We start from the raw sequence: 22,460 nt of genomic DNA, 5'->3' as shown, positions 1-22,460 counted from the left end.
GTGTGTCCCCTCACGGGGCTGCTGTGACACCCCGGGGGCGTGTGTCCCCTCACGGGGCTGCTGTGACACCCCGGGGGCGTGTGTCCCCTCACGGGGCGTGTGTGACACCGCGGGGCTGTGTGTCCCCTCACGGGGCGTGTGTGACACCCCGGGGGCGTGTGTCCTCTCATTGGCGTTGTGTGTCCCCTCAGGGAAAGCTGTGTCCCCTCACGGGGCTGTGTGTCCCCTCAAGGGGCTATATGTCCCCTCAGGGGGCGGCTGTGTCCCCTCACGGGGCTCTGTGTGTGTGTGTCCCCTCAGGGGACGGCTGTGTCCCCTCATAGGGGGTGGGTGTCCCCTAACGGGCAGCTGCGTCCCCTCATGGCGTGTCTGTGTCCCTTCATGGGGTGTCTGTGTCCCCTCGGGGAGCGGCTGTGTCCCTTCACGGGGTGTCTGTGTCTGTCCCCCCTTAACGGGGCACCTCTGTCCCCCCTGACAGGGTGTCTGTGTCCCCGTCACGGGGTGTTTGTGCCCCATCATGGGGTGCCTCTGCCCCCCCTCACCGGGTGTCTCTGTGTCCCTCTCGGGGTGTCTCTGCCCCTCTCCGGCACCGGGCGCCGTTAAATTCCGCTTTCTCCGCGTTGCTCCTTCCCTCGTGTCCCTCCCTCTTTCTGCTCTGGTGGTTCGGGGTTTGTTCTGAGCGTGTGGGGGAGAGGGGCTGTTCTCCCTGGTTGCTGGGGGATGAGGCGGCCCCTTCTCCCGTCTCCCTCGCCGCCGCCTCCAGGGAACACGAAACTTTCCCGCTGGCGGGAGCTCCGCTGCATCCAAGGGACCCGGGAGGCTGGAGGCTCCTGGGTTTCGGCGGAGCCCGCCGGTCCCACAGGCTCTGTGAGACACGGGCGGTCTTTTGTTTTGTGTTTTATTTTATTTGCCACCTTTTCCACAGAGCGGGCCAGCAGAGAAATCCCTGGGGAATATGCTTTCGAGGGTCTCACTCTCGAGCTCCTGCGTTATGCGTGCGAGAGGGGAAAATGAATAATTAGAGAACAGTTCCATGAAATCACTTACCGAAAAATTAGCTGCCCATTAAAGGGGAAGCGGTGAGGAGCAATCATGTAAATCCTACCTACACCCAACTGTGGAGGGGAGGCAGCGAGCCTGACTCCCAGCCCTAGGGCTGCCGGCTGGCATCGCCGTCCCCATCTCCCTACCCCGGGAGGAGAGAGAGAGGGACGCGTGGGTGTGGAGCGCAGTGGTTTAGTCCACACCCCGCAGCCTCCCTTCCCCAGGCAGCCTCGGGAGCCGCGCTCATTCTCCTCCCTCTCGCTGCCAGCCGGTGTGTCCGCGGCGGCAGGAGGCGGAGGCGGCGGGAGAGGAGGGGAGAGAGGAGAGGAGCGGAGAGAGGAGCGGCGGACACGCCGGGGCCGCCCGGGAGAGCCGCGGCGGCGGGAGCGCCCCGCACTCTCCGCATCCCTCTCACGCCCGGCATCCCCCGCCGCCACCGCTCGGCAGCAGCAGCGGCACCGCGCCGGGGTCCTGCCCTCCAACAGTTCCCGCTCCGCTTTGAGGGAGGAGGGAGGTGTAGGGGACACGGCTTTTTTTTTTTTCTCCATTTCGAGGGGATGCTGAGAAAGCAAGCCGTTCCCCTCCCGTGTAGCACATTGCCTGGGCGTTCCTATTATGGAAGTTAAGTGAGAAACTCTGCAGCTTGAACTGATTTGGGGAGAGAAAGGGAGAGAAAAGGGTAGGGGGAGGGCGAGAGGAAAGCAAGATAGCCGAACCAAGCCAATGGTTTTCCTGCAAAGTGCCGGGAAGTTTGTGGAGCACTTTCTAGGAATCAGGTCCTTTCTCAGAGTCTCTCCTTGTCTTCCGAAGAAAGAGCTTGCTTTTGGATTGCCATGGATCCTAAAGAGTCTTAGACACACTTGAATAATTCCTCTGCTCGGGCTGGATTGGTGGGAATTTAGGAAGGAGCGTGTGTGCAAAGCAGAAGCCTCCGGAGCTCACTCGCTGCTCTAATCTGTATGGATCTAAAAGTGTCACATTCAAGACCTTTGCATCTGCAGCTTTTGATTTCAAGATTTCCCTTTCCACTTTAAGTAGCTGCTAGGAAACTGAAAACTTTCGGACCTACCTCTTACTGGCTTTGGATACTTTTTTTTTCTTTTTACTTTTTTTCTTTTTTTTTCTTTTTTTTTTTTTTTGATCTCTGTGGAATTAGTCTCGCAAGCGATCGGAATTGCTTTTACTATGTCAAAATGGGTCTGCTGACGCCACTCCTGCTCTTCGGATTTGCATTTTTTCAAGTCTATGGTAAGTTCTCTTATTTTAGACTTGTCATTTCTGTGCAGAAATCCCCTTCATCTGAATCTGATTTGGGACAGCACATGGACGGCATTATGAACTTTAACGTTACAGAGCCTTAAGTTTGTCCCTCGTATAAAAATGCTATTTGGGGAGGGAGGGGTCGGAAGAGGGACAATACATGTTTTCAATAAGCAGTCCTTCCCGTTTCCTAACTTAATGGGAAAGCAGCTTATGAATGGAAGAATGTCAGCTTGAGGTGGCGAGGAGAGAGTAAAAACTACCGTGTTAAATCTTTTATTGGGGGGTGGGAAGCGGGAAGGCGAAAGGAAAGGCAGGGAGCTGTTGTAGCTGGTATTACTTTGCCGCCTTCTATTGTTAAACTTTTCCACCGGGAGAGCCAGCTGATGAAATAAATAGGTTAGCCCTGCCTCGGCTCCAGGTGAGGCGAACTGGCGGATTTCCAGAGTCCCTCAACGCCTGGTTCGGCGCTGGCGAGCGGCAGGAAGGGAATGAGGGAGGGAGGGAGGCGGGCTGGGAGCGCGGGGCGGCGGCAGCGCGGCACCGACCACCCCGCTCCACCTCCGCCCACCTCCGCCGTGCCGGGCAGGTGGGGCGGGAGGCTCTTCCCATCGTCTTCCCCCTCGTTCCGGGCTTTCCAGAGGGAGTGTTTCCATGAAGCTCAATAGCCTCTGGGGAAAGAGCGGGTTTCCTTGCTGCCCCCCTCCTCCCCCTTTGGGTCTGCTCTGCAACGTTTCTTGCGGTTTTCGAGTTTAAGTAACGGCTGGGGAGCTGTAAATGATCATCTTGGGGAAGTACGCTTTAGTAGGGCGAGAACTTCAGTGCAAGGGTAAATTGCCTTTCAGAGTAGGGGTGGGCGCTGTGCTGCCGCGCAGACGGTGGATGCGCTGCAGCAGTTCAAGCACAAGACTAGGAGCGAGCATCCAGTTCTCCAGGAGCCTGTGCTGGCACCAAACGCTCGGCAGTGCTCCTAGGATTGAGTATTTGCAACTCTAAGCAGTCCTTTAGACTTGAGGTGAATTTAATGCCTGGGACCCTGGCTGGTTTTGCATGTCCGTCAGAGAAAACTTTGTCTCAGGAAGCTGCTCCCAGCATTTACTGTATCAGCCCCCAGGCGAGGGCTCTGGGTTTATTGTTTGCAGTCACAGGCTGCTTTGGGTGTTTCTCCACCACCCCCTAGCAAGAAAGGAGGCGGAATAGGTGAGAAGAAGGAGACATCCAAGAACAGTTTTACACTGGTTCCGTAATATGCTCTGCAGTTTAATGTTCAGTAAGAAAATTTCTGTGTAATGTGTGTACATGCTACACCGTAGGAAGTTTTAACTGTGAAAGGGTTTAATAGAACATTTGTGGCAATCAGTGTGGTCACAGTTTTATGTTTGCTCTATTTTTCTTACTGTAACATAAGATCCTTAACTTTAAGACCACCGATATTGGAGATAGCTTTGTATACAAACTGCAAACATCAGGCTGTAGAAATGTAATTATTAGTAAGTGTTTAAAATTGTATGTAGCTAGAAGGAATACAATTAAAGTGCTCAGTGGAAGTGACAGAGTGAATCAGAGGAGCTTGGTGTTACAGAATGTAATTAATGTACCAGGCTGTTTGGAGATATATGAAACAAATGCAATTAACCAGCTTGCTGGAACAACAGGAGCAGGACATAATTTATTCGAGTTTTGTCATGGGGAACACAAGTAGAACCTTTGTTCTGGTTTAGCTTTATAGGATGGGGGGGCACAGGTGAAGCACGTAGCTAATTTAGAGCTGGACCATTAGATAAAAAAATGCCAAGCAGCTGCCTGGAAGAGATGTGATCCTCCCCTTTTGTGGGAAGATATTGCAAGAGACTGTCAAGTTTGCCTACATTAACAACTCCCTGAAATAAATAAATAAAGAGCCTTGTGGATAGCACATCATGACCAAGTAGAGATAAGCTGTTATTGTCGAAATGACTAACAAGTAGCTTTGAAGAAATACTGGCAGGCAAGCTTGGCAAGCAGTGCTTTTGTCTCTTTAGAAGCATAGTAATTACGATCACATCTTAGGGTGACATATACCACTAGTTGCTTTGAAAAGATCTATATCAACATTAGCACGATTTGTAATGCTTTAGTTTAAGAACAAAAAAAAGCTAAAACTTAATAGGCCACTTGTTTAAGAGCTCCTTGGTTTGTTTTCTGTGTTTGAAAGTTAGTGCCTTTCTGCTTTTTACAGATTTTTTGTTGTTGGGTTTGGTTGGGTTATTTTATTTGATCCCTTGGCATCAGGTCCAGACACAGACACTGTAGCATTTGAGGCGTGTTGGCCATCCTTTTCCTTGTGAAGTTAGTTTTGTTTATTGATTCATAAATGATATAGGTCAAAATGATAACATTTTTCTTCTGCAGTTGTTTTTGCTGCCAATCCTTTTATGACACCTGAAAATTGCAAAGCTTGATGGAAGTGGCAGAAAGTATTTGATATTTGCATACACATATGTAGATTTTATTTGGTTTATTATTGTGCTTTTGATTTTCCTGCAGTCCTGCCCATGTTCCTGCTGTCTGTTCAGGGAATAATTTTAATTTTCTTTTATTGGAGCTATCAATCTTGGTTGCAGTTCTTCGGAGAAAAAACCCAAACAACAAATCAAACACATCAAAAAAGCCCAAACAACAAAACACCCCAAAACCCCCCAAACAGCAAAACACCCACTGACAGATTCTGTACCACAAAATGGAATGGAGTTAAAAGACCCCATGGGTTTTTCTTTTACTATCGTTCAATTGATTCTTCTTTCATTGTTGTGTGTTTTGGTTATCTTTCTTCCAATCATTAATAAAACTTAAAAGGAAAAGTATTGACAAAGTTCACAACTTCTGTGAACACAGGTTTTAGTGGGACAAATTCTGCCTTGGTAGGACTCAGAAGTGCTTTCAATGAAAATGATAACTTTTTATGTCAGAGCTGGCTTTTAGCCATCGTCCCTTGAAAACTGCAGGTGTGATACTCTTGGATGGGCGATGGTGTTAAAGATACATGAGAATAATTCTGTAAAACCAGCATTTTATCTCCATATTAATATATATCAAAAGCACTTATTTTCTTAATGAAAAGTATGCATTTGAAATGGTAGGGTGGCTGAAGCATTCTGTATTTATTTCTCTTTTTTTTTAAATTTATTTCTTCATGCCAGTGAACTACACATCTGTGGCCTTGTGCTGGTCCCTGTTGCCTGCTGGAGAACAGGGCTTACATATAAAGCTAGAGTATATTCTTCCAGTGGGTATTTGAGCTGACAGGGTCTTGATCTCTCATGTGAGTTTTGCTGTTGATGGATAACCTTTGCTTCTGTGGAATGTGTGCATTTTAATGCATTGAGAGTAAAATTCTGAAGTGGAGAGTTTGCAGCCTTATTTCCTTGAGATTGTTCTTCCATAAGATCCAATTCTGCAGAGTATTTGTTTCCATGTCTCATCCATAATCTCACTGAAATTAATAAGAATTTAAACATATGTTCCAAGTTAAATCATATGCTTTAAAACTTTGCTGAGTAGGGATGACTTTATGCCCATAATGAATAACTTTGCTGAATTAGTCTTAAGATTTTGCTTTCTTTACTTCCTGTCTGGTAAGTTGTTATTGCAACAACATATATTTATGTGCTGAAGACAGGCAATGAGGAAACCCTGCCATTGTACTTTCAGAGATGGGTATGTTGTTTGAAAACTATTGTGAAAATCCAAATAATTTGGTTTGTGTCTTTGCTAATTTGGAACTCTGCAAGAGGTCTGATACCCCACAAATCTTTTAGAAATGTTGAACATGGGGGATTTAAAACTTTTGTGTGAGTTCCATTTACTATAGTAGTCCTTCCATTAGGAACTTTCTGCAATGATGAAATTGATGGTGCTCAAGGAAAGTAAGTTTTAGCAATGCAGGCTAAAGATGTGTAACCTTTAAAGCAGACAAAAGGATTAAATACATTTTTAAAGAAGTATAAAAAGCATCAAGGAGATATGCCAAAAAATGTGATGAGAGGAAATAGAGGCTTTGGCTGGTCTGTCCAGTCAACTCTATTTCCAGGAGTTGCTTTTCCATAGCAATGTGGGCTCCTAGCCCTACACTCAAGATGTGCTCTGTCCGCTCCTGAACCATTTAGTGGAAATTACTAAAGAGTATGGAATAGCTTTTTAGCCATTTGCTACCCTTGAATTGCTATTCAAATATTGATCTGGGCTAAATAGATTGCTAACAGGTTCTGTACATTCTGTTTCAGCCACCTAAGAGGAACACTGCTGTCAGGTTTTATCTGTTATCTCAGCTGGCGTGGCAGAGGTTGCTCTTCCCGTGGCTGCCATCTGGCTCACCACCTCTCACATCAACCTTGTGGAGGATCCTTAGTAATCATATTGATGCTGTTTCTTGCCAAGAGGCTCAGTTACTGGTGTGCTTTTTCTACATTTCTATAGAAATCTCTTTATTTTGCAAGAAGAAGAAGCCATAAGAAAACAAGTATTTTCTCTTGCCAAATAAATAAAGGTGTTGACTTTTTGGTTCTGACTGAACAGAAATTTCTTACATGTAGCTGCTGAGTTTTTGCAGAATGCTTATTGTTACCTGAGGTTTCTTGCACTTACAGGAAAGTAACCTGAGGTTAACTCATTAGAGGTTTCCTGCACTTCACAGTACACATGCCTTGTGTGTTCAAAACAGTTCCTCTACATTTTGGTACATAGAAGGGTATGGAATCTGATCTTAGGTCACTACTTGTCTGAGAATGTTTACGATAGCTTTTATGCAGGATAGTCATGTGGACTGTTAGTTATGAGATCTTTGCAAAATAATTGTATAGAAATCGAAATTTGTAGATATGTTTTAGTCTCACCATTTTTACTCTCACACCTGAGTTCTACTACATAATGCAAATTGTGAACTCTCTGCCCTTGAAGTCACGTGTTCAGAAATAAGATTGAGTTGTTAGTGTTGTCCTCACCTAAAACCTTCTCCTTAACAAAATAACTGCTAATCATCCATGGTTAATAATTTTTGTTGTTATAGTGGATAATTAAACAGGCCCTGTTAATTTAGGTCCTGATTCTGCACCACTGAAATCTGTAACAGTTTTGCTGTTGAGTCCTTTGTGTGGAAGGCTATGAAAGCAGACAGTGATATCTTGACTTACTGTAAGTCAAGGCTCACATCTTAGTTCAGGTAATGTAATCATGCTTTAAGATGAAGCTGGTTTGTTGCTACATCCCCCCATGGAGACAGCTCCCAAATACCAGAGGGTACAAGTGCAAATTGATGCCTCAGTCCTGCTTAGCCCTTACTTGTTTCTATATGCCTCTCTTTACTAGTGCAGAGTACCCCTTTGTAACCAAAAATATGCTTCTCGTGCTGGGTTGTGTATGTAAAGATATGCATTCTTAATTTTTTTTCAAGCCAAAAGTTCATGAAGTAAGAAATGGCTTTTTAATTCCGTCTCTGCAGCTTATCTTGGCTTTGCTGCCATTGAAGAGATTCAAGATGTGCTCCTAATTTTATTAAAATAATAACTTTTCTCAATAAATACATGAACAACAATAGACAAACTAACCAGTAGTATTCATGTAATAACCTGCTGATACATATATTGAGCCACTGTGCTCTGGTGGCCAGACCTAATTGAGATTCATCTCTGGGTTATGGACAAATGTGATGTGAGGATATTACTCTAAACAATGTCCTGGCAGAAGTATCTCTGGTGTGTGCATTGAACTTGAAGTTCTATACCACTCTTCCCCAGCTATTTTTTATTTCTGGGGGGTCTTTTTTTGGCTAAGCACTTTTTTTTTTTTTTTTGTATACTAACTGAGCAGATCCCTGATTTAATACACCTGTTTAACCGGGTTTTGAGAGAACTTTCTGCCTATGTACTAGATAGGTTGGCAAACATTCTTCCTTGTTTGTCTTGCTGTTTCTACCAGGACACTCTGTGTCTTTGTCTTGCTGATAACTGAAGGTCACCATTATCTGATGGTTCCAGTGTGTATTTTGTAACCCATCGAGGTTGTGTGCATACAGGTGCTATTGCACACTGTTCATGCTGTTATTTGTCCTAGTTGTGGAGAGACTCATTCAACTCTACTCACCTATGTGAACGATGACTGGAAAAACACAAAGTGTTTTCACATTCATTCCTCATCATTTACAGGTGCTCATTGCTTAAGACACTATTCAAAGCTTGATTTGGAGAATTCTTCATTGCACCCCTTCACTTCCAGCAGAGTTCTTCAGTCTGAAGAATGTCCTTCAGTGAAGGACAGTGGTCTGCCATTGTACTATTTCATACTTTGTTATAATTTACTTTTATTTTCTCTCATCACTTTTTCTCAGATTAACTCAGAGAACAGTTTATTTGGTTCATGGAAATGAACTAGCAGGATGAGTGGGGGTGCCAGGAGCTGAGTATGGTCTCACTCATTAGAGTTTCCCTGGATGATTGTGCCACCATGTCCATTGCAGCAAATATGGTCTTTTCACCTGTATTTCTTTGTATTTGTATTTTCATTGTGTCGTGTGCCAAGGCGAGAAGAGCATCTCTCTAATGTGCTTGTCATAAATGCAGATTGGACAAATAAGTAAAGAATAAATGGCCAGCAGCAAGTTGTAAAACACAGTGAGCTGTAGTTCACTTCTATTAATCACTTGCCATTGATTGCAAGAGAAACTGAGTAGAAAAAATTTAACCTTTTAAAACCAAAATGTCAGGTAACTAACATCAGTCAGCTTGTTTCTCATTCATAGTGAATGGAGGGTCTGTTCATGCCAAGGTACCAAAGGTACTTTTTTACTGCTGTGAAAATATCAAGAGTTAATAAGTAGTTATAGGAAGTATTTTAATGCTATAATCATGGGTTCTCAAGCTGTCATTCTGTGCAGTTTTAAAGGTCCACATGTCCCATAGCCCAGATGACTTCATCCTGGCAAAAGGAGTGGTCAGTTTTAACGATATATGTTTTATCCCAAAGAGAACTCTGTAACTAAAGGATGGACAATAGTGTCTTTCCTATCAGCATTATGAAAAATTCAAATGACATAGCAAAGCTGTTGGACTAAAAGCTATTTAGAAAAGGTAAGTTTTTCTCATCTGTATTTCCTTTTCTAAGTCAACTTCTTTGGGATTGTCACTCCATAGTGGAGGCTGCAGAAAAAGGGTCTGTGGGCATATCTTCCTTCTCACTTTTCAGAGGTGATATCTCATCTCGTACTCGTTGCATTATGTCACCTTTGAGAGCTGGAGATGCTTATTGGTCCTGCATGTACAGTAGCACTGCCCTGCTCTGACAGTTTTCTGGAGAGAGAAATAGCACTGTAAGCTGGGAGTAGAAGTGGGATAGTAGCCTGATTCCAGGTCCATGGCTTGATGGATTAGAGGGCTACCCCTCTTTGAAGCATGAAGGGGGAGAGAGAGACTGTCAGAGGAGCTGGGCTGAAGAGCACGTGGCTGGGGTAGGTATAAGGAATGAACAGGGCAGCAAAGCACTACTGTCATGCTTAACATGATAGTGCTGATCCCTGAAAACTTCAGGGTTGCTTTATACACAGTATGTTTAGGCTTTTATCATTTCTATGTCATTTCTACATCACTTGCCCATGAAGGGAATAAGCTTTTCTGTTTAACTGTTTTAGTCTAGATTTGTTTGGAGTGGCTGCAAGAAAACACTAAATTGTAATTTGATGCAGTGAACAAAGGTCTTTGCTGGTTTTAACCTGATACACTGCAGAAGTGGTGTGATAGATTGGCTGGGAGGTTTTGTATACACATTTTTACAATATGTAGGAAAAATTCAGTGGACTTACTAAAACAGTTGTTTTATGTCAAGGCAACAGCTATTAAACGAAGGACTTTCAAGGGAAAAAAAATAACTATCAGAAGTACTGGAGGCCGCATTTTACCCTTGATCTATTGCGCCTGTTCTGTTACCAAACTGGATTTTAAATTATAAAGCTTTGATTTTAAGCTAGTCCATGTGATTTTTCTATTCAAATTTATGTCTGAATAACAAACTTCCATGTTTTCTTTTCTTTTTCTTGAATTTGATTCATCATCTTAAACTCTACATTGTGGTCTTTGCCAAATGAGACCAGACAGTTTATTCTGTAAGATCAAGTCCTACCTATGGGGTAAAATCCATGCATTTGTAATAGGAAGATCCTATGATAAAATTGTCTTTTATTGCTATTGTTTTTAAATATCTATAAGAGTAATTTTCTGTGAGTGTGCATCTAACTTAAAAAAAACCCCAAACCAAACAACCTATGTGGAGAGATCATTAGAAGTGTGTATAGATATAATTAAAGAAAATAACTTTAGAAACTGTAAGAGAGATAATTTATCTCTCTGGAGGCAAAACTCAAAACAATACTAGGAACCATTAGCACACTGCATTAAAGGAAAATGAAATGTGTGACAAGTAGACAAACATAATTAAATATGAATGAGTGTAAAACAGAACTGTTTATTATTATTATTTACTGAATCTTTTTTGACAACTGCTCAATTTGGAATGAAATGCAAAAGAACATATGTCTGGCTTTGTATGACCCCAAATTTCTCTGTTCTCCCTTTCAGTAGACAACATGCCTTTTTCCCCCTAAGTGATTTTTGGTTGCTAGGAGAAGTGCAATAGTCTGTCCTGCTCTTACCCAGCAGTAAAACCGAAAAGAGTATTGAGATAAAGAGAGGGACAAAGCCCAGTATTGGGCATGAATCACAAGTTGTCTCTAGTATGTCCACTTTGTTGCCACTTTTTCTTTGAAAACTTTTGTTTTTGTTAATGGTGTTTCTTTTCAGCTGATCTCTCAAAGCCATTCAGAAAGTAAAAAAAAAAAAAAATTGTGCTGTTGAGAGTCCTCTCAGAGGAACAAAAAGAGGAGGGGGAGACTTAGAGACTTATTCATGGGGCCACAGTGGTAGCAATGCACAACTCAATGAATAGCTTCAGTCAGCTGCTGTTAAAACGGGATGATTGATACCTTCTGGTTTTTTCTAGGGCTAGAAAAGTATGCAGAAAGTCTTCATAGTGGTCCTGCCAGCCTTAATGCAAGATACTAGAGTTGTTTGCAAACTATTTGAAACTTCAGTATATTCAGTATTCCTGAAGTATTCGGGGAGTAATGTTGCAAACATGGTACTCTTGCTTTAGTTTGTGAAACCCTTTATTCACTTTCTAAATTGTGCTTTTTCAATTAACTGTGCACTGTGGTGAGAATCCCTTGACCATCCTATAATGCTCTAAAAGCAGGCTTACCCAAATGTCATTGGCTACTTTTAAACCTTTGCAGTTAGAAATGGTTTTATGTGGCTAGATGGTGTAACAGATATCAGTGATTAGACAATATTGTCTATATTGATAGACTGTGGAAGTCATGAGAGTTATGACAGATTTCACTCGAAATTGGTTGCAGGATGAATGTATAGACAATATATTCTTTCCTCCAGTGCTTAACCAAACTTAGCCTAATGAGCAGTCTTAAAGCAATGATTGTATCTCTCAAGAAAGACTGCTGAAGAGGTCATGTGTGTGAATCCTCTGAATGAGGAAACAGAGCACGTGACTACAAAGAACTGTGATTTGGGCTGTCCCAACAGATGACTGCCTGCAAACAGAGCAGGCCTCTGCATCATTCCTTAACAGGAGTAAGTGCTGAGTGGCAAAAGGTCTCATTACCAGCTTAGAATATCGTGTTGACTCAATTTAGCAACATGCAGATAATAGAGAAATTCAGTGATGATGTACTTGGAAAAATAGTGCAGCAACTTGTAATGACTGTTATTCCAATTGGAACTTAACAGGTTTCACCCATATTTTCAAGGCTATTGGGTGACCTGGCAGTACTGGATTCAGTCCCAGCGTAATTTAATGGGATCTGTGTCCGTTTAGGTCAGGGCTGAATTTGCCCGGGGGGAAAGATGGAGATGTAAGAGTTGTAAGTTAAATTACAGGGAACTTGCTCTATCTTAAGGGCTGCTAATGGGGGCGGGAGTGTGTGTGGTATTCTTTTGTGTGTGGTGCTTTTTTTCTTCCTGTTCCACAGAGACTTTAGGAGTAATTTAAATACCATCCACAGTACAACTGAGTTTTCGGTTACTTCCATGAAAGCTGCAAGTGCTGAGACCAAGAATTTTCCCTCATAAATTACAGCAGATGTTGCCTCAGTCATTCTTTAGTGTTAGCCCTGGTGCACTGTTGTCTTTCTTCCTGCTGAGTCCTCTTTCCTGCTGAGAACTGCATGGGAAAGCAGACATGGTTTTGTCACGGCACGTGGATATTGGTTGGCATATTCGGATTAACTGTTAACTTGTTAATATGAAGGATGTATAAAGGTATCACTCAGGAACTTCTCATGGCAGAAGGTGTAGTGAGTTTGGTCTCTAAGAGCACAGCTGATGATGGGATAGGTTGACAGTGGAGGAAGAAGGGCTGACTTGAACTGTTGTTGCTGCTGCATCTGTTTACCTGACATTTAAAAACAAGGCAACTTCTGAGGTCCAGGAGGATGAGAATGGTAGAATCATGGACCATTAAATCCGCCTTCTAGTAATAATTTTCCTTGCTGTTGCTTGATAGTCCTGCCACACTTCTCTATGAAGGAAAAAAGAGGTAAAAGGGAATTCAGCACTGCTGGGTTTGGGACAGGGACTGGTGGAGAACAGGCACTGCTGCAGTGAAACACTGAGCTGTGCCTGTCCTTCCTCATCCTTTCCCTCTGTCCTAACCTATGTGTTTCTGGGAGTCTAAATATGGTAGGGAAGGAGTCAGGATAGAAGTGATAGCTGTGAACCTGTCTTAAATAGAAGGGAACCCCTTGTTGCATGGTGATATTCAGCTCTATATCTTTCCTGTTCTTGCATTTTCCTCTTCATTCCACTTAACATGCTGAATGAAGGATCGTTCTCCAGAGAACTCATCTGTCCTCCAGAGACCAGTTCATTTGTAGAATAAACTTCTTTCAGATTAACTAATATAGATCTATTTAAATAAGGAGCAGCTTATAGCCAAGATAATGAAATGGAAAAGGAAGAAAGGCAGGTTTGTGTACATTTTTCCTGTCATGATATGAAACAATTTATGGCCATTTCTTACATTTTCTTTCTCCCCTCCTGTTAAATCTGTTTCCTAGAGTTTTGCTATAATGAAAGATGGAAGTAGCTTGCTTGTCAAGTTCCAAATATGAAATCTCCCCACTGTCAATGCTTTGTGTTTCTAATTCTAGAACTTTTTCCTCTGCATAGGCCAGAAAATGAGAACTCCTTTGCTTCCTACACAGAAATCACTGAAGTTGAAACTTTTAGATTTATTCTGGGCTGTGGAGAAAAATGTGCTCTTGTGTTCACAGATTTTCGTTCCCTGTGCTCTTTGTCTGCTACTTCTGCCCATGTTCCACGTTTCATTCATGTCACTTGCCTCCTTATATTTCATAGCTGAAGACTTTGTTCTGTCTTGTTTTCTTTTAAGTTGATTTAGTTTCCATCTTTTTTTCCTGTTCTGTTGATTCTTCTCTGGCTGGTTTAGGTTGCTATTTTCTAACAAGTTGCTTGAATATGAAGAATGAAAGGACTGAAATAACAGCAAGGGTTGGGGGGAAAGCAGTGTTGGTGAGAAAGCTACTATTATAAGTAACTTTGTCCCTTGGCAGGATTACCTGGTGAATTCTGTGTCCATAGATGAAGTTCTGTGGAGCCGTAATCTTCTGCCAGGCCTAGCAAGTGCCTTGAGGAAAATAAAATAAATGTAAAAAGTTTACAAGTGTAAGCCATATTTTGCGTGAAGTTGGAAAAAGGCACCTTCCTGGACATTTAGCCATGTCTTAAATCTACCTTTCAGTTTTGAAGCACGTTTCCACTTTGTCATGGAGAATTGTCTCTTTTGGTCTAGCAAGAATTGCAGATAACTATGTTTATAAGTGTTTTTTAAGTTTCCTGTTCTTACAAGTAGTTGAACTTTATCCATTTATAAAATACCAGACATAGATAGTCAATCAACTTGAAGTATCTAATGTTCTAAAAGTTATAAACAGAACATTAATGTTAAAAGGCAAGAGATACTGGGTAGCATAAACTGGATAGTAATGACATTATTGTGCTGATACAACTGCTGAAATCATTGATATTCTTTGAAGGCTTCTGTTATGTGTATATAATCTATATGTGATATCTGTGTACAAGAGACAAGAAGATCTCATCACTGTGTACAGCTTCCCCACGAGGGAAAGTGGAGGGGCTGGCACTGATCTCTCCTCTCCAGTGATCAGTGACAGCACCTGAGGAATGGCCTGAAGATGTGTTGGGAGGTTTTGGTTGGATATTAGGAAAAGGTTTTCGCCCAGAGGGTGGCTGGGCACTGGAACAGCCTCCCCAGGGCAGTGGTCAGACAGAGTTCAAGGAGAGTTTGGATGATACTCTCAGGCACATTCTTGGTGATGGTCCTGTGCAGGGCCAGTATTTGGGCTTTGGTTCTTGTGGGTCCCTTCCAACTCAGCATATTTTGTGATTCTGTTATAATGCAATACCTCCTATGTTGTAGGAGAACTCTCTTAACTTACTAGGTCAGCTGAGTCAAATACTTTCTAGGTGAAAGTTTGTTGTTTTGGGGGATTTTTTCCTAATTCCCAGTTGATCTTTGTTTTACTGATGAACAAATGTTATTATTTGTAGTGTAATGTACATGAAATCCTGACTCAGCAGAAAATGCTGGGAATTTTGTCATCAGCATCAGTGGGGCCACAACTTTGTTTTTGGAGTGGTTGGCAATGTGGGAGGCAAGTGCTGGGAAGGAAGTGTAGTTATGAGCTTGAGAAAGAAGTCTGTAACACCATGAAAACTAAATTATTTCATCTTCAAATGGAGGCTGGCTGTTGACTTACAGAAAAGACTTTTAACTGTGTCTGCCCTGAGGACTAAAATGTTCACTATTAGGGCGGCCACAGATCTATTTCAAAACCAATTTGTAATAAATTTGCAAATCAGAAAGGCAGATGCATTATTTGGCAACAAATTTCCTTCACGCCTCTTAGCGTTTGTGACCAGGTGTCTTGGTGTCTTACTAGACTGCTTGGTGTTCCCAGGGCAGTGATGAGGATGGAATAAATTCTGACACTCTTTGGATGAAGAGTTATAACTCATTTGAATAATTATATTATTATAGGTATAATAAACTTCATAACTCTCCTGAATACAGGAGTTATCAGACATTTGAAGGGGATAGAATCATAGAACCATTAAGGTTGGAAAAGACCTCCAAGGTGATTGAGTCCAATCTGTGACCAATCCCCACTCTGTCACCTAGACCATGGCACTGAGTACCATGTGCAGTAGTTTCTTGAACAGCTCCAGGAATGGTGACTCCACCACTTCCCTGGGCAGCTCGTTCCAATGTTTAACAGCCCTTTCAGTGAAGACATTGTTCAGCCTGTACACTGAGTACCTGCAGAGGAAACACATTCTTTAATATTCTATCTGAACGTTTTCAGATCAGAGTTGATTTGCATATATTAAAGCTTCTTTAATAAATTGGTATGAATTGGTTGCATATGCATGTGATATAAATAAAACCTAACTGGATGTTATAAGCCAAAGAAATAAATCAGCCAGTGATTCTAATGCATTTATTCTTGGTAAAATCGTCTTGGAAAGCTATAAATAGATATTGCTTATTACTTTCACTTGCATTTATTTTTGCTTTAAATGGCAAGTGAAACTATTGTTAACGGACCTTAAAATCACTTGGAGGGTATTTGCTGAGATAATTTTGAGGAAAAGAATGCATATACTTCTGCAAATATTTTTTAATGGTGTCTTAGTGTTGGGACAAGTAAATAAATTATCAGTACAAATGGCTAAAGATTTTTCTTTCATGCCTTCAAGAAAAAATAGGTAGAGGGTTTACAAGCACTTTTCCAAGTGCTATGAGTTACTTTTTAGTGGGAAAAGCCATATACAAGAGGAAAAAAAATAATAAAAATCAGAGTAGCAGTTCTGATAAATATCGAAGTAAAGGAAACATAATAGAAAAATAAATAACCATCTTACAGACATATCATTATCTTCTTTTACTCCTTTCCAAATATGTCAAAATCAGCAAAAATACTGCTGTAGTTTCAGTAATGTCTTCTTTGAGGTAGGTCTTACTTGTTTTGTTTTACTTTTCCAGTAATGGAAGAGCTTTTGCTTTGTAAGGATTTTTGGAAGCTTTGCTTACTGCCAGTAAATACAACAACAATAGGATAGGAGATCAGTCCATAAAGTGTTTGAGGAATGTATACATAATATAATGGAGATCCCACTGGCTCTTATTCCTTTTCCCCCTCTTGGGAGAAAATAGATACGTGTGCTTCAGAATCCTTCCCTTGATGAGATGGACAATGATGATAGGGCTGGCAGCATGGCTGTCTCTTTGATACACCAAGTATTTGGAGCTTTTATAGAAATATTGTTGACACACAGTGTACCTTACAATATATATTTAGGTTTATTTTTAATCTTTCAAGTGGTGGGAGCAGTCGGACTAACTTTGCAATAGAAACATCACAATACCTGCAAACTAGATAATTGGAAGGATTAATGAAAAAATCATTCTGCTAAGCTAAATTTCATCTCAGCCTCGGTATAACTAGCTATATAAAGCTTCTCCTTTCAAGCAAAGAAGTTATTTATTTCCAACACAGATTTTACAATGTAGGGTACAATTTCATGCTTAGAGATCCAAATAAGAACACAGAGCAAACAAATAAATCTCCTCAGAGAGAGAATAGATTTCAAAGTCCCTTCAAAATATATTGTGAGATTTTCATGCCTGCAAATAATAGACCTTTGGTTTTGTTAAAAACTTGTAGTGAATGGAATGAAATTTCTGTATAATAAATCTTAATTGGAATTCTGAGAGCTGTTACATAGCCAACACAAAGAATCTTTTTGGTCACAAACAAACTAGGCATCTGAACAATATAAAATTAAAATCCACTGAATGTTTATTTGTTTTTGTATTGTGAATTAGAGTGTGCAAGTCTTGACAGTTTGTAGCCAAACTAGACCCGTGTGTAGGCACATTATTGTAGCTGGATATTCACTTAGAGTAATGCTAAAACATAAAGTGTTAAAAGAAGAATCATTGATGTATCTCAAAACCAGCACTGAAAACACCAAATAGAGGATGATAAATCTTGGCTCTGTTTGTGTTCCATTCATTGGAAGGCCTCTTTGAATTAAAGGTACAGGTAAGACTTGATGTCTTAACTCTGTATTCTCCATGAACTGTTGGGTCCCAAGTTATGATAAAACATTGATAAGTCTACTTAAGTTGGCTTATTATGGCCCATGTATTGATGGCATACCTTGGATTTCATGGGCATATCCTATCAAATTTGTTTGCTTTGTGCAAAGATTTATAGATTGTGGAATCCACCAGCTCTATCCCAAGAGGGTGCTGTACATGAAAGAAGGCAGTTGTCCACTTGTGCATTGGAGTGAGTTTACCATTTGTGTGTAAAACAGACTGTCTCCTCTGTCGGACTCTGGCTCCTTTTGCAATCTTCCTAATTAGTAGATCTTGGTCAAAACCATGAGGAGTATTGTGGGCTCTAAACTGACAAGAACTGATGTTCTTGCACAGGGTTTGCCGGAATGTTGAATGACACATTGGTAGGGATGAGACAGCAGGAATGCTGGTTTCGTAAATTTGGGTGGAATTAAGAACCTTTAAATTACAGACAGCTCTTGTCTGTGAGAATATTCTTTTGAGAAGTTATTTTAATTCTTTCATTCACTAACCTTTGTTTCTTCATTTGCTATTTCATTCTATTTTGTGTGTGTTTCAAAATGCCTTTCAATTCAAGCAGCTCTTGGGTGAGTGGAAATCTGATGTCACTTATTAGTGTTATTTGTAAGCTAGAAGTGATCTCCTAATTTGAGGAATTTCAATTATCATCATGCCTCGTATTGATTAGGCTTTGTTATTTTAGGGCAACTGGCCACCTTTTCAAACCATAATAGGACTGTTGAGACTCAGCCACTGATGAAATGGCACAACCCTTTTTCTTTTATACATGAGATAGAAACCATACAGTTTTGAGGGTAAAAATGTAATCTGCAAGATACAATTTTAAAAATGAAGGAGTGAGGTTTATATTTATTGTAAATAAAAGGTATGGGTGGATTGTTGGATCAAGTGGTGGCCTTTCACCTCTAAGGCAACAGCTTAAATTAATCCTTAGATGCTAAGTTAATTGAGATAAATGGTTTCACCTCTGTCCCTGGTGTAAAGTAGTCCATATTACGAAATTGCCATACATCTGTTTGTGCAAACTTGGCATAATTGGCATTCTCTTAGGAATGAATTGACATCGAAACTGGACTATTTCTTATTGCTTAGGAAAGTGTTCCATCTAGGTCAGGGTAAATGTCATTGTCGGGTCTGTGAAGGAAATCTGCTCCTGCCTCTTTTAATAATCCATAGCTCCCAGATTTGTCAAAAATGTTTTCAGTGCTATAGCTGTTCTTTTAAATAAAATATAAAAAAAAAACCTTTGGAGTAAAATCAGTATGAGACTGGGCCTTAAATTCTTACATCTGGTTGGAATTCAGATGCTCAGAGATGTTAAAATTACCTAATTACCACTTGCTCATGACAGACTTCCAGGGTCGTCTTCTGAACTTCATGAAAGATGGATGTGTGGAGAGAAATAACTTAATGTAGAATATATTATTATTTACTAAGGACTAGGTTGAATTTGAGTGAAGGAAAACATCTGGCTTTCCTTCCTCATTTTCCTTGGAGGATCTGTAGAAATTGCAATTCATTCTCTTTTCTATTATTGTGAGAGTTTATCAAATTTCTTTTTATATGAAGAACTTGAAAAGTACTTTACATAGTAATATTTTGTTCATTTTCATAAAATGAACCTACCTCATGTGTCCATAGCAGGATTTTATATGAAGAGTTAGCATAGATGTCTTAAATCAGTACATTTTGGGCTACATATTAGGTCAGATTTAAATATTGGTTTCAAAGAATGCACCCTCTGTTTCAGTAACAGGTGTCTGGGTGAACAGGAGGGGAGGAGAGAGAACTGGGAAGAAAAAAACCTTTTCCCCCATTTTCATAATCCTCCAAAAACACGGAATTAACTGTTTTACCATAATAATCATGCTAGTTAGTTACTGTGATTTCTAAAGATAGTAGATGGATAGAAATGTGGTAAAATTCCTTAGATGGGCAGCTTTAATAAAACAGGCATCTCATGTGGTCTTTTGCTGTGTCATGTGCAGAACTTACTGGCAGGAATGCGAGATGTGAGCTGTTCTAAGCCTTAAGTAGCTAAAAGGGATTAACTTTGCACAGAGGATTTACTAATGAAGACATCGCACTTAGACACACAGAAGGAAAGGAAAGTGAATTGTTGATCCAGAAATTACTCTATCCACTTGTCCTAAATGCCTTTTTTTTTTTCACTCTACTTGCAAATTTAGTTTAGTGTATGAGTGTAATTGGATCTTATTCCCGTATGGTGTTTTCATGCTTTTGTAGTAGTTTCATAATAACTGGCAGTCAGTAAGATACCAGTATATAATGTTTTCAAAACGATGATACAGGTGATTCTAATCTTCTCTGGGATTTGTTGGGGGAGAAAAAGGCCTTTTTTTTTAATTGAATACTGTTACTTTGCATCTGTTCTGTAAACAACCCTTAGCTTTGTAGCTGGAGGCCAGGTGAGCATGATCAAGGCTTAAAAAGGGAACAAGTCAAAGCCCAAGTAAGAAAAGGATCCTCTACTGAACTGCAGGAAGGCATGGTGACAACTGGTTTCATGGTCAGTCTGTCTCTGAATGCTGACTTTTGGGTAATTATTAATTGTAAAGGACAGGAGGAGCTGCACATGGCTGAGTAACCCCTTTCATCACATTTTGGTTTTTTCTTGGAAGATTCATGATCTTGTTAGAACACATTAACTTTGTAGGCTGAGATTAAGCAGGTACCAAAAAGTTAAGAAACGTGCCTGTCGCCTCGGATTCCTTCCCTTGCTTTCTTATCATATCAGCTGCAGCTTCTGTGGTGAAATGGGTGTCCTTGATCTGTATTTCACATGCATCTTTACTGCAAAGGGGTGAAGCAGATTCTAATGTATTTTAGACTTACTCATTTTCTGTGCTTTTTTAAAATATTCTGTTTGCTACTTGTTTTACTATATGTTTATACATGTGCACATCCATGTGTGGATTAAATGAGGTGTTGTAATATAGGTGTTCTATTCTACTTTTAGGAAAAAATAGAAGTGCTATTTGTAATGAAGAGTCCTGTTTTTATCAGATCCAATATAAAAGTAAGCAGTCATTTAAGAAGTAGGTTTCAAATGAGAATAGTAAAGCTATTGCTCTGGCAACCAGAGTATGTTCTCTAGAACTGTGTAAGCCACTAAGGACTAGTAAGAGTGTGTGTCATTCAAAAAGAAGTTTATCCAGGCTTTCTGGTATATAATAAAACTTTGCTCTCACAAATTATAAATGCTGGTCTTATGCACTTTTTATATACCTTGTATGTGCTTTCTTTTATAGACTATTACTGTAGATGATTTATTTTGTAGATTATCCCTGTTACTTAACTCAGTGCAAGTTCTCAAGTGTTACTATATAGGATTAATTTTTGTAAAAAATCACCAAGGTGTGGCTGGGTCACAGCAAGCTATCCCCTTGTCTTTTGTCTCATGGTAGATAATGTATTTTGGAAAGGGAAAAAATGGGACAAGCACTTTGAGCCATTTCCAGTCTCTAAGTGTTTGTGGCTTGTTGACTTCCTGAGGTGCTGTCTTTGTGGTTAACTTCTCCTGTGAATTTAGCCTGTTGTTTGGTTTTGGTGTTTTTTAACCCAGTACTTATTTGCTCTTTGCTTTTTGAGGTTTTTCTTAGTAGACGTAACGGAATCATTCCAGCAAACCATTTCCTGCAGTATTAGCTGGTATCTGTCCACAGATCAGTTCTCTTGCCCAGTGTTATTAAAAAGTACTGACAGAACTAAAGAAATCACTAGAGACGTGGTTTTTTCTTGCTACATTCAAATGAAGGAATATTAAATAACAAACATAAGCTTGGCACCTGTTGAGCAGGGCACCCAAACAGGTTTAAAAGTGCAGTCAGTTCTGAAGTTTATTGCACCACCACAGTGATTTTCTCTAAAAAGGCAGTGATATGATCATTTGAGGTAGTTGCATTGATATTGATGTTAACCTTTAGCATAGCTGATCAGCTGACTTTCTTTTGGCAGGCATCACTAACAGGAGGCTCTGTGCTGTCCTGAATAATTTTCCTCACAATTAGCAGCATTGATCGTGCAGGTGTAGCAGCAGCTGAAGTTCCTTGAGGCAATCAGTGAGGGAGACTCACACTTGAACCAGGAGTCAGTTGTTCTCAATTGGCCATTACAGCAGTCCCTTTTTCCTAGTCCTTGTTTGTTGGTTCTTAAAAGCAGTTTATTCCTCTTGCTTAGATATATTTCTCACACTTCCAAGGCAGGCAGTGAAAGGCAAGGCTCACCAAGCTGTTCTGTGTAAGATCATCTCTGTTAGGTAAGTCATTCTGGATGTGAAGATAACCTGTAAATTACTTTTGTATAGAGACACATAGAGTCCTGATATCTCAAATATAATAAAAACTGTGGTGGGATTTTTTTTTTGTTTGGGGGTACAGTGGGGGAAAGGTTGAAATAATTTCCAGTTGAAAAGCTGCCTTTATCCAATTTTCAATTAATATTGATTAATACTAATGAAGTGGGCTCCAGGAGAGGCTTTACATACCTCTTCTGCCTACTTAAAGAAATGGGTTGTTTTTATGGAAGTTAGAAAAATTTCCCTGTGCTTTTTAGTGCAGACATCTTACCTACTGAACACACTTCAAAGGAAAACATTGATACTGGTGTGGGGGAATAGACTGGAAGCTGCAGAGAAGAGAGTATTGTGTCAGAGACCATCTTGTGTTAAATGCACATCTTCATATAACTCTTGGTTTGAGTCTTTCTGCATTACCTTTATTATCTAGTGTAGGAATTGGTGATGGTTCATTTTTACAAAAATCCAATCTTGAGTTTTGGTGAAAAACATAATCTTACAGTCATTTGAACTTGTATCCAGCTTTCTGTTG

General features: G+C 40.6%; 1 protein-coding gene and 1 long non-coding RNA gene across 14 annotated transcripts in view; one reads left to right on the top strand and one right to left on the bottom strand.

Moving 5' to 3' along the window:
• LOC113971978 overlaps nt 1-1,236 on the bottom strand; it is a 5,009-nt gene extending 3,773 nt beyond the window's left edge. The window contains exon 1 of the long non-coding RNA XR_003535723.1: nt 1,048-1,236. This is a non-coding gene — a long non-coding RNA (uncharacterized LOC113971978). The remainder of the gene's footprint in view (nt 1-1,047) is intronic.
• Nucleotides 1-22,460, top strand: part of ROBO2 (roundabout guidance receptor 2) — a 1,078,275-nt gene that overhangs the window by 632,793 nt on the left and 423,022 nt on the right. Inside the window, exon 1 of one of the 13 annotated variants that reach the window (XM_027692570.1) lies at nt 1,606-2,292. The exons of the other annotated variants lie outside the window; for them this stretch is intronic. Coding sequence (XP_027548371.1) covers nt 2,238-2,292 — 55 coding nt within the window. The 5' untranslated portion in view covers nt 1,606-2,237. Of the gene's footprint in view, nt 1-1,605; nt 2,293-22,460 lie in introns of those variants that run through there. 13 annotated transcript variants of the gene reach the window in all.

Source organism: Neopelma chrysocephalum, unplaced genomic scaffold, assembly GCF_003984885.1.
Source record: "Neopelma chrysocephalum unplaced genomic scaffold, ASM398488v2 Primary Assembly neopelma1_87, whole genome shotgun sequence".
Lineage (NCBI taxonomy): Eukaryota > Metazoa > Chordata > Aves > Passeriformes > Pipridae > Neopelma > Neopelma chrysocephalum.
Note: the sequence above shows the minus strand (reverse complement) of the source record. Positions and strands in the feature narration are given on the sequence as shown.